General features: G+C 41.9%; 1 protein-coding gene across 1 annotated transcript in view; it reads left to right on the forward strand.

Moving 5' to 3' along the window:
- LOC144669477 (circularly permutated Ras protein 1-like) overlaps window positions 1–12,740 on the forward strand; it is a 104,276-nt gene that overhangs the window by 61,149 nt on the left and 30,387 nt on the right. The window contains exons 13-14 of the mRNA XM_078531950.1: window positions 2,276–2,360; window positions 4,448–4,554. Coding sequence (XP_078388076.1) covers window positions 2,276–2,360; window positions 4,448–4,554 — 192 coding nt within the window. The remainder of the gene's footprint in view (window positions 1–2,275; window positions 2,361–4,447; window positions 4,555–12,740) is intronic.

Raw genomic sequence — 12,740 nt, forward strand, 5'->3', positions numbered from 1 at the left:
GGCTTGGAGGGGAACTTCCAGGTGGTGGTGTTCCCATCTCTCTGCTGCCCTTGTCCTTCTAGGTGGTAGTATTTGCGGGTTTGGAAGGTGCTGTTGAAAGAGCCTTGCCATGTCACGGCAGTGCATCTTGTAGATTGTACACACTGCTAACACGGTGTGTCGGTGGTGGAGGGAGTGCATGTTGAAGATGGTGGATGGAGTGCCAATTGAGTGAGCTGCTTTGTCCTGGATGGTTTGAGCTTCTTGATTGTTTTGGAGCTGCAGTCATCCAGACAAATGGAGAGTATTCCATCACAATCCTGACTTGAGCCTTGTGGATGTTACCAGGCTTTGGGGAGTCAGGAGATGAGTTATTCTCTGCAGAATTCCCAGACTCTGACCTGCTTTTGTAGCCACAACATTTATATGGTTAGTCCAATTCCGTCTCTGGTCAATGGTAGCCCTGAGGTTGTTGATCGTGAGGATTCAGCGATGGTAATGCCATTGAATGTCAAGGGGAGATGGTTGGATTCTGTCTTGTTGGAGATGGCCATTGCCTGGCACTTGTGTGGTGTGAATGTTACTTGGCCATGTATCAGTCTAAGCCTGAATGTTGTACAGGTCTTGCTGAATATGGGCACAGACTGCTTCAGTATCTGAGGAGTCACAAATGGTGCTGAATATTGTGCAATCATCAACGAACACCTTCTGATGGAAGGAAGGTCATTAATGAAGCAGCTGAAGATGGTTGGGCCGAGGACACTACCCTGAGGAACTCCTGCAGTGATGTCCTGGAGCTGAGATGACTGACCTCCAACAACCATAACTATCTTCCTTGTGCTAGGTATGACTCTAACCAGTGGAGAGTTTTCCCCCTGATTCCCAATGACTCCAGTTTTGCTAGGGCTCCTTGATGCTACGCTCGGTCAAATGCTGCCTTGATGTCAAGGCCCCTGATATCTCTTCCCTTGCCTTCCTCAACAGCCTGGGATACATCTCATCCAGGCCTGCAGGTTTATCCACTTTTAAGGCCGCCAAACCCACTAGTACCTATTTTCTCTCTACATTAATTTCCTCTAATATTTCACAGTCCTCCACCCTGATGTCTATACCTGCGTCGTCCTTTTCCATTGTGAAGACCAACGCAAAGTATTCATTGAGGACTGTACCCACATCTTCTGGGTCCACACACAGATTATCTCTAAGGTCCCTAATTGGCCCTACTCTTTCGCTAGTTATTCTCCTGCGCTTTATATACTTAAAAAACCTCTTTGAGTTTTCCTTTATTCTACCCACCAATGCTTTCTCATGCTCTCTCTTAGCTTTCCTAATTTCCTTTTTAAGTTCCCCCTGCACTTTTTATATCCTCTAGGGACTCGGCCGTATTGAGCCTTCGGTATCTGCCTGAAGCTTCTCTTTTTTTCTTAATCCTAACCTTTATGTCCCTTGACATCCAGGGTTCTCCGGACTTGGTTCCCTCCACCACCATTGTCTTTATGGGAACATATTTACCCTGTACTCCCGCTATTTCCCCCTTGAATGCCCCCCAGTGCTCTGACACAGTTTTATCTGCAAGTAACTGCTCCCAGTCCATTTGGGCCAAATCATATCTTACCTTAGTAAAATTAGCCTTTCCCCAGTTTAGAACTTTTATTTCAGGTCCAACCTTATCCTCTTCCATAACTATCCTAAATCTGGGCACCACACCTTAGAAAAGATATGTTGCTTGCAAGAAGTATAGTGTAAATTTATGGAAATAATACCTGGACTTCAAGGGTTAAATTATGAAGAGAGATTGCACAAACTAGGGTTGTATTCCCTGGAATTTAGGAGATTAAGGGGCCATTTGATCGAAGTTTTTGAAAAAAACTAAGGGCAGCAGAAGGCTAGATAGAAATTATTTCTGCTCGTTGGGGAGTCTAGGACTAGGGGCCATAGTCTAAAAATTAGAGCAGCCTTTACAAGGCTGAAATTAGGAAATACTTCTACACACAATGAATGGTACAAGTTTGGAACTTTCTTCCTGCAAATAGCAGTTGATGCGTTTTCAGTTGTAAATTTTAAATCTGTGAGATTGATAGATTTTTTTTTATCCTACGGGATTAAGGGATATGTGACAAAGGTGGGTATATGGAATTAGGTGGCACATCAGCCATGATCTCATTGAATGATGGAACAGGCTTGAAGTGTTAAATGGCCTCCTACTGTTCTGAGGTTCCTATGACCTAGGTGCAATGTCTCATAAGCCTGAAGAAACTTTAACAATTTAATAATTCGGTTTAATCATTCCTGGCAGGGTGATCGTCTCCATATTGACGATTGAAGGCACTGACTGCAGATTACCAGAACTCGGACAGCTGGCAGATAAAACTGGAGGGAAGGTGAGTAACACTGGAGATGAGACAAGGCTTGAAAGTAGAAGCTAAGGACTGGAGGCATGGGTGGATCCTAAGCACTGTGGCCTGGAGTTCAGGATAGGAAGTGAAACATAGAAATAAAGAACATTTATGCACAGAAGGCCATTTGACACATCATGTCTCTGACAGCAGGAAATGAGCCATGCAGCCTAACCCACTTTCAGAATCTTGGTCTGTGGCCCTGTAGGCTACAGCACTTCATGAGCTTATCCAAATATTGCCTTAATGCAATGAATGTTTCTACTTCTACCACCCTTACAAGCAGTGAGCTCCAGACCTCCTCCACCATTTGGCTGAAAGAATTTCTCCTGAATGCTCCTCTAACCCTTCTGTCAATTGCTTTAAATCTATGGCCCCAGATTGTTAACCTCTCTACTAAGGGACATATGTCCTTTCGATTCACTCTATCACTGTCCCTTTTATACCCCTCAAAAATTTCCCCTAATCTTCCTTTGTTCCAAAGAGAACAGTTTCAGCCTATCAAATATTTCCTCAGTTAAGATTCTCCATTCCTCATAACGCACTTGTAAACCCCTTTGTGCCCTCACTAGTGAGGTTGTATCCTTCCTGCAGTGTGCTGACCAGAACTGTACACAGTGCACTATCTGTGTCCTAACCAATGTTTTATACAGTCCTAGCATAACCTCACTGCACTTAAATTCCATACCTCATCTAATTATGGAAAGTATTCTATATGCCTTCTTAAACACCTTATCTAACTGTCCTACCACCTCCAGAATCTGTGGACACGCAATCCTAGGTCTCTCTCTATTCCTTCTCGATATCCTACTATTCATTGTGTATCACCTTGCCTTGTTTGACCTCCCCAAATGGCGTAACCTTACACTTCTCTGGATTGAATTCCATCTGCATTTCTCTTCCCACCTGTTCAGGTGTATTGACGTTTTCCTGTGTTCCACAGCTTTCTTCCTCACTCTCAACCATTTGGCCAATTTTTGTATCATCTGCAATCTTCTTAATCATGCCCCCTACATTTTAGTTTAAACCATTGATTATACACCACAAAAAGCAAGGGACCCAGTACTGAGCCCTGTGGAACTGAACCAGTCACAAAAATACACATTGATCGTTACCCTTTACTTACCAAGGCAATTTTGGATCCAACTTGCCAGTTTCCTTTAGATCCTATGGACTTCATTTCTGACCAGGCCGGACTTGTCAAATATCTTGGTAAAATCCATGTAGACTACATCAACAGCTCGAGGGACCATGTTGTCTACTCCTGCTCCCATTTCTTATGTTCTTATGTTGTTATCAAATGTGCTACCCTCATCAACCCTCCTTGTTAGCTCCTCAAAAACCTCGATCAAGCTAGTCAGACATGACCTTCCCTTAACAAATCCATGCTGTCCTTGATTAACCAATGCCTTTTTAAATAATGATTAACACTGTCCCTCAGAATTTTCTCGAATAATTAGTTCATTGAGGTTAGGCTGATCGGCCTTGTAGCTACCCAGTCTATCCCTTCAATCCTTTTGAAACAATGGTATAAAGTTAGCTATCCTCGAGACCTCTAGCACTACACTGTAGCCAACAAAAATTGGCAGAGCCTTTGCATTTTCCTCTTCTTTTTCTTAGAAAGCTGAGATATATTTCACCTAGGCCTGGTGATTTATTTCCTTCAAAGATGATAAACACTTTAATATTTCCTCTCTTAGTATGATTATCCTAACCAATATTTTACACTGCTGTCCTTAACTACAAAGTCTGCATCATGCCTCTCTTTTGTGAAGACAAGCACAAAGTATTCATTAAGGATCATGCCTTCTGAAGCCAATGTGAAACAGTGAGATGATCCAAGAGGTGGTGGGTCCACAGAGGAAGGTGTATTTACCCCCAGGTATCCCCAATTTCCAACATCCTAGGTGATCTCACACAGAAGAGAGGGGAAATCAAGGGAGTGTCAGCATAGTCCTTATTTTGGTGCTAGAGAATAGAAATGTTTGAATGAAAGGAAAAAAAATGAGAAAGGAAGTGTAAAAATTGAGAAGTATTTTCATTGTTTCCCTTTGCACTATTTCCTTACTCAGGTGAATATCACCAACCCAGCCAATTTATACAATGAATTTCAGCTAATTTTGGAAGATGACATCATTGCTACGAGTGTCACCACCAGCTTCATTGTTGACGATGGTCTGTAAGTTTTGGTGATGAATGGAATGTTTTCATCACTTTTTTTTTATTGATAATCTATAGGGCAATTTCCTCACCTGCTCCTTTTGCTTTGGCACAAGTCAAATAGAACAGACTGGAAGTGTGGTACACCTGGCCTAAAATGGTCCATATTTGCGAGTTTGAGCCATTAATTATGGTCCAACCACTCAGAGCTACCTTTTAGCTAGCTTTATGCCTGGGATTAGGGGTAGAAATCCAACTGCTAATGCTGGCCATAGAGATCATCAACAGCAGCAATGGTTGTTTAAACCTTTAGCTAATAGTCTATTATGGGGGACTTCTGGAAGTCCATCTAAATAGCATCGATAGACTTTCCCCTGTCCACTACTTTAGTTGCCTCTTCAAAAGATTCATTCAGGTGTTTTGCATGCATGACCTTCCCTTTACAAATGCATGCTTGCTCTCTCTCTCTCATCAGCTTTAAGGTATTCAGTCACACTATCCTTAATTATAGATTCTAGTAATTTCCTGACAACAGATGTTAGGCTAACTGGTCTATATATAACTGTTATATCTATATATCTATAACTGGTTTTCCTTTCTTACTTCTCTTAATTATCAGAGTGACGTGTAATTTTCCAATCTGAAGGAGTGGTTCCTGAATCAAGAGAACTTTTAAAGATTATAGCAATAGCATCTGCAATGTTCTCACCTGTTCCTGTTGTAATATGGGCTCTTTAGATGTCTCGACAATGAGACCTTGAGACTTGTATATTTAAACATGAACCCTTTATTGGTCATCTTTAACTATTTGCAGATCCAAGGTATGGTCATGCATGGTGCTGTTGACTCTATGCAGGCTGGTTCCAGAGTGTTCTCTCTAAACTGTTCTCTCTGAGTCTGTGACCATGTGACTCTATACATCATACTGTGGGTGGTGCTATTCTCCAGTCCCACATTAATCCTTGCTCCACCGAGAACCTTTACCATGGCATGCAGATACATATAGCATCATACAACACCCTCCTATCTTCTCCAAAGAAAACTTTCCTTTCCAACTTAGTGTAACTATTTGTAACATAATCTTTACCCGCTATCCCTGCTCGCCCATCAAGTCTCTCACTTTATAAATTCAGATGGTCTTGAGGCTTGACAGTTCTTCCACATCCTGGTCAGTCACATTTGGAGGAATGGTAGTAGTACTTTGTGTTTCTGGTACTTGGCTATCTCCATTTGATTCACTTTTTGCGCTCCTCTGAGTTGTGTTTCTCTTTATCAACAGCTCGTCTGCTTTTTTTGGACACTGGGTTTTTCCCATTCTTTCTGAGGGCAATGTGCACTCTGTTCATTCCTAGAGTGGACTCGAGTTTTCTTTTTCTGTTTTGTCCGCCATGTTCTCGCTCGACCTCGCATTTCGCAACTGGAAATTTCATTTCAATTTGTTTTACAATTTTGGCCAAACATTTGTTTGCTGTTTTAATTTCAAACTGTTTTGCAAGTTTATGAATCTTTTCATTCAACTCGATGGTTCTCAGTATGTCGGAGACATCTGGTGCCTTTTCTTCTTCTAGTTCCTCGCACTTGCAGATTTACGTTTTCCCGTCTCATTTCTGCCTTCTCTTTTTCTGTCTGCAACAGAGTTTAGTCCTTGCCTTTCATTGTAATGTCGCTGTTGGCCAGGTCTGTCTCCAGCAAAGTCTTAACTTGTTTCAGTTCTTACAGTTTCAGTGATTGTGCTACTCGTGGCTTCATTATCTGTTCTACGGCTTTTCCTTTCAATGCCTCCTCTTTGCCATTCAAATGCTCCTTCAGCTCTTCAGTCTCTTGTAGCTTTCGGCTTCTTCCTGGAATTTTGAACATTGCTAAGTCTTCTCTGCTAACTAGTTCTTTAGTTTATTCAGAGTGATGTTAAATTAAATTTGCTTTTCTTCAAAATTCTCCAGAAGAATAAACTTTGTCCTGAAGGATTTTTGCAACATGATTTCAACATGATTTCCTTTCCTTTGCAAAGCTTGCTTGCTTCATCTTGAGCTTTCCTGCAATTCAGAAGCGTCTCATCGAGTTTCTTCAACTCTTTTTTTCCATTCTGCTGTTTAAGACAGTCTTCATTTCTTCATGTTGCTGAATAATCACGCAGTCTTGTTGCATTTGAACTTGAAGGAGAATCAACTGTTCTTTCAACTGTTTATTTTCTTGTTGACCTCTTGCCACCTCACTCTGGACTTCAGTGCATTGTTTCATTGCTACTGATTGTTCCAATGCAGCTTTTTCTGAAGTAATAGAGTCATAGAGGTCTACAGCACAGAAAAAGGCCCTTCGGCCCATCGAGTCTGCACCGGTCAAACAAGTACCCAACTATTCTAATCCCATTTTCCAGCACTAGGCCCATAGCCTTGTGTGCCATGGCTTTGCAAGTGCATATCCAAATACATCTTAAATGTTATGAGGGTTTCTGCCTCTACCACCCTTTCAGGCAGTGAGTTCCAGATTCCCACCACCCTCTGGGTGAAACAATTCTTCCTCACATCCCCTCTAAACCTCCTGCCCCTTACCTTAAATCTATGCCCCTGGTTATTGATCCTTCTACCAAGGGGAAAAGTTCCTTCCTGTCTACCCTATCTATGCCTCTCTGCTTCCTACCACTCAGCCAATTCTGGATCCAATTTGCCAAATTGTCTTGGATCCCATGGGCTCTTACCTTCATTTTCAGTCTCTCATGTGGGACCTTATCAAAAGCCTTGCTGAAGTCCAGGTAGACTATGTCAAATGCATTGCCCTCATCTGCACACCTGGTCATCTCATCAAAAAATTCAATCAAATTGGCCAGACATGACCTCCCCTTAACAAAACCATGCTGACTGTCCTTGATTAATCCCTGCCTCTCCAAGTGTAGATTAATTCTGTCCCTCAGAATTGCTTCTAATAGTTTCCCACTGAGGTTAGACTAACTGGCCTGTAGTTCCCTAGTTTATCCCTTCCTCTCTTCTTAAATAATGGTACCACACTGGCTGTCCTCCAGTCCTCTGGCACCTCTCCTGTAGCCAGAGAGGTATTGAAAATTATTGCCAGCGCCCCTGCCGTCTCCTCCCTTGCCTCACTCAACAGCCTGGGATACATTTCATCCGGGCCTGGAGATTTATCTACTTTCAAGCCTGCCAGACCACTTAGAACCTCCTCCCTTTCTATGCTAATGTCTTTAATTATATCACAGTCCTTCTGCCTGATTTCCATACTCACGTCGTCCCTTTCATTTGTGAACACCGACACAAAGTATTCATTTAGAACCCTACCTACGTCTTCCGGCTCCACACACAAATTACCACTATGGTCCTTAATGGGCCCTACTCTTACCTTAGTTATCCTCTTACTCTTAATGTACTTGTAAAATAGCTTTGGATTTTCCTTTATTTTACCTGCCAATGTTTTTTCATGCCCCCTTTTTGCTCTCTTAATTTCCTTTTTAAGTTCCCCCCTACACATTCTATACTCCTCTAGGGCTTGTGCTGTTTTGAGCCCTCGGTATCTGCCATAAGCCTCCCTTTTTCTCTTTATCCAATCCTGTATATCCCTCGATATCCAGGGTTCCCTGGATTTGTTGGTCCCACCCTTTATCTTTACTGGAATATGTTGGCCCTGTACTCTATTTACTTCTTGAATGAGTCCCACTGCTCTGACGCAGATTTACCTAAAAGTAGCTGCTCCCAGTCCACTCTGGCCAAATCATATCTGATCTTATTAAAATCAGCCTTCCCCCAATTTAGAACTCTGATTTCTGGCCCATCCTTGTCCTTTTCCATAACAACCTTGAATCTAATGGAGTTATGATCACTATCTGCAAAATGCTCCCCCCTGATACCTCTACCACTTGCCCAGCTTCATTCCCTAAAATTAAGTCCAGGACATTCTATGCACTGGCTTTAAAAGCTCTCCTGGATGCTGTATTAATATTGTTAGGAAATAAAAATAGTTATATTTAAGTAAGTTATATTTGTATTTGTAGGTGTTAGGAATGAGTTTTAGCTTTAAAGTTTAAGTTTGATTTGTATTTCTGTATCTGTGTGTTAAGAAAAGGTCAAATTGAGTTTTAGTTTCATATCCAAAAGGTGCCTGCATTTCTAATAGTTTTACAACTATTGCAGCTAAATTAAGCAAACAAGAGTTGGAAAAACCTGGACTGTTGCCTAGCAACAGGGATCCAGAGAGGCAGGTCCATCCCACAGACACACACGCACAGAAGAAACTAGAATCAGCAGTTTAATTTGGAAGTTGTTTGAGTTCAGTTGGTTTTGAAAGTAGCTGCCAGGAGACACTGGAGCAAAGGGGACAGATTGCCAGTCTCATGCTAAAGAAAATACCTCAAAATCCAGGGGAGTAGAACAGGAGAAAGTCCCAAAAAGTTCTTCTAGTCAAAAGGAAGGACAGGAACCTGGAAGAGGTCATGTTAAATACAGTTAAGAGTGAGGGACAGAGAGAAAGGCCCGAAGCTTCAGATTTAAAGAGACAAAAGCTGCAGAAAGCAGATTTAAAGCGATAACAGCTTGCAAAAGGCCAGAAGGTCCAAAGAGACAACTGAAGGAATGTAACTCTTTGCTAGGGGCGTGTGAAACGGTGGTGTACTGTTGACAGCTGAGTTGATGAGAGAGAGTGCATGGAGGAAAACTTGAATGCATGTGGTGACCCAGGGGAGAGGAACAGCAGATGGGGAGTTTGAAACCGTGGAGATGGACCCTTGTGGAAGGTGTCTGAGAGAAAGCGTCAGTTTGGGAGAAGATTCCAAAGTGAGTCCTTCGAGAGTGGAGATTGGAAACCCTCGTGTGAAAGACAGAGTTCAGTGAGACTGGTTGGCTCACAGTGTGACAAGCGTCTGGGGGTGGTGGGGGAAAGTTGATGGGGGATCCATAGTATCTGGTTGAGGTCGCATCTGTTGCTTGGTTTCAGAGTGTGGTGTGTTTGACCACGGGTTGCCTATTGGTTTACATGAACTGCGTACTTACTGTGACCATTAGAATATAAGATAGTTTTTGTAACTTGTGTTATCCTTACAAAGCTATATATATATCTGTAAAGGTATAGTTGTGGGTGAAGGAGTGTCATAATATATTTCATCTTTTCTTGTTGAATAAATGGTTTATGCTTTTGTTAAAAGTTCATTAGCTGACTCCGCTGAACGCTATTCAGTATCCTCTCTCCACATATTACAGAATCACAGAATTTTAACAGCACAGAATGAGGCCATTCAGCCCATTGTGTCTGCACGGGCTCTCCAAATGAGCTAGTGCCACTGCCCTGCCTTTTCCCTGTAACCCTTGCACATTGTTTCTATTCAAATAATCATCTAATGCCCTCTTGAATGCCTTGATTGAACCTGCCTCCACCACACTTCCAGGCAGTGCATTCCAGACCTGAAGCACTCGTTGTGTGAAGAAGCTTTTTCTCACGTCGCATTTGCTTCTTTTGCAAATGACTACATCTGTGCCCTCTCGTTCTTGATCGTCTAACAAGTGAGAACAACTTCTCCCTATCTACTCTGTCCAGCCCCTCCAGGATTTTGAACATCTCGATCAAATCTCCCTCTAGCCGCCTTCTCTCCAAGGAGAATAGTCCTAACCTCTCCAATCTACCTTTGTAACTGAAGTTTCTCATCCTCTGGAACCATTCCTGTAAACCTCTTCTGCATTCTGCCCAATGTGTTCACATCCTTCCTATAATGTGGCGCCCAGAACTGTACACAACATTCTAGCTGAAGTCTAACAAGTGTCTTATACAAATTCAGCATATCTTCCTTGCTCTTGTACTCTATGCCCCTATTAATAAAGCCCAGGATACTATATGCTTTATTAACTGCTTCCTCCACCTGTCCTGCAACATTCAATGATCTACACACATAATCACCCAGGTCTTTCTGCTCCTGCATCCCCTTCAAAATTTCACCTCTTATTTTATATTGTCTGTCCATGTTCTTCCTACCCAAATGCATCACGTTACACTCCTCCGCATTGAACTTCATCTGCCCACTCCACCAACTTGTTTATGGTCTTTTGAAGTTCTATACTGTATCTAAACAAATAAAAATAAAAGTTCGGATCTATCAAGCTGGGTTCCACCCTGGGATCAGGCTTGTCCAGTGGTAACGACAGCTGGGGATCATAACAATATTCAATGTCCTTTTTAGCTCCTCATGTTTTTTTCATGACTACTACTGATTCTTCAAGGAGTCATTCAGGATCGCAACTTCTTTGCATGCCTTTCTTGCTTGCTGTTTTGCCTGGCTGTACATCTGGTTGAGTTTTCCCAACTCTTGCTTTGATTTGCCAACAGTGGAATTGAAGATCATTATTTCCTCCTGATACCTTGGTACCCTCTCTGAAATTTGTTCATTCAGATCTTGAACAGTGCGGCTCATTGAACACTCCAGTTCATTGTGCATTCTCAAACGTATATACTCAGCTTGAATCTTGCACTTCAATTGTTCCAGTTCAGCTCTGATGCAAACATTTTCTTGTCGAGCAGCTTCATTTACTTTTTGCACATTTTGTTTCTTTTGAGTTACCTCACATTCTGAGGCCTTTTGTTGCCCTCTCTCTGGGGTCTTTTGTTGTCCTTGGCACTTTATTGGGAGTTGCCCTCTCTCTGCGGTCTGCTTATTGTGAGCTGAAAGCTGCAGCCCTTCTTTCCATTTGCTTTGCTTGCCTTTTTTTAACCCTTCAGAACTGCAGCAATTCTCTCTTTTAAAAAGCAAGGACTTTTCTCTTTTTTTTACTGTGCTCTACAGCTTTTCCTCTTAAACTTTTGACTCTGCCAACCGATTTTTAATTTAACTTCTATTGGTTTTTTGTTCCAATTTGTTATCTTCAGTTCCCCTATTTAATTGCTCATTTATGACCTATGTCCAAAGTTCCCTAGCTTCTGGAAGGGTCCCTACAAATTGGAAAACTGCAAATGTGATACCTCCATTCAAGAAAGGAGGGAGACAGAAAGCAGGAAACCTTTACAGGAAACAGTTTGTCTATGACATCTGTCATTGGGAAAATGTTAGAATCCATTATTAAAGAGGTAGTTGCACAACATTTAGAAAATCGTAAACAATCAGACAGAGTCAACAGCTTCATGAAAGGGAAATTGTGTTTGACATTTATTGGAGCTCTTTGGGGATGTAACAGGCAGGGTGGATACAGGGAAACAGTAGATGTAGTGTATTTGGATATCTAAAAGGCATTCAATAGGGTGTCTACATAGGATAAGAGGTGATATGGCTTTGGGGACGATATATTAGCATGGATAGAGAATTGGCCAACTAACAGGAAACAGAGGGTTGGAATAAATGGACATTTTCAGGTTGGCCAACTGTTACCAGTCAAGTGTCATGGGGATCATGGCTGGGGCCTCAGCTATTTATGATCTATATTAGTGACCAGGAGGAAGGGACCAACTGTATTGTAGCTAAATTTGCAGATAATACAAACATAAGTAGGAAAGCAAGTTGTGAGCAGAAAGCAGAGTCTGCAATGGGATATAGATAGATTAAGTGATTGGGCAAAACTTTGGCAGGAAGAATAGAAAAGCAAAAGGATATTTTTAAGTGGAGAGAGACTGCACAATGCAGTGGTATAGAGGGTTCTGGCTGTCCCTAGTATGTGAAGCACAAAAAAGTCAGCATTCAGGTCAACAGGTAATTGGGAAAGTAAATGGAATGTTGGCCTTTTGGCAAAGGGAGTGGAGTATAAAAGCAGGGAAGTCTTTCTGCAACTACACAGGGCATTGAATAGACCACATCTAGAGTATTGCGTGCAATTTTAGTCACCTTATTTAAGGAGGGATATACTTGAATTGGAAGCAGTTCAGAAAAGGTTCACCAAGCTGATTCCTGGGATGAAGCGGTTGTCTTATGAGGAAAGTTTGAGCAGGTTGGTCTTATACTCATCGTACTTTAGAAGAATGAGAGGTGATCCTATTGGGTGGTCCCATTTCATCCTTTAGCTTCAGATCATATAAATACAGGAATCTTAGTGCAACCTAGCACAGCGTGTGACTTGAACAGAGTGGTGGGAGTTTGGTGAGTTCAGGGAATCTTAATCTCTTTCTAAACATCTAATATTAGTTGTATTTAACATTTAACTGAATGTATTGTTTAAATTCTTAATTTCATCCAGTGGCATATGCAGGGCAATAGAAGCTATCCACTGGGGAGCAGCTGTAGTTAGTTAATTA

This window comes from Cetorhinus maximus, chromosome 29 (assembly GCF_964194155.1).
Source record: "Cetorhinus maximus chromosome 29, sCetMax3.hap1.1, whole genome shotgun sequence".
NCBI lineage: Eukaryota > Metazoa > Chordata > Chondrichthyes > Lamniformes > Cetorhinidae > Cetorhinus > Cetorhinus maximus.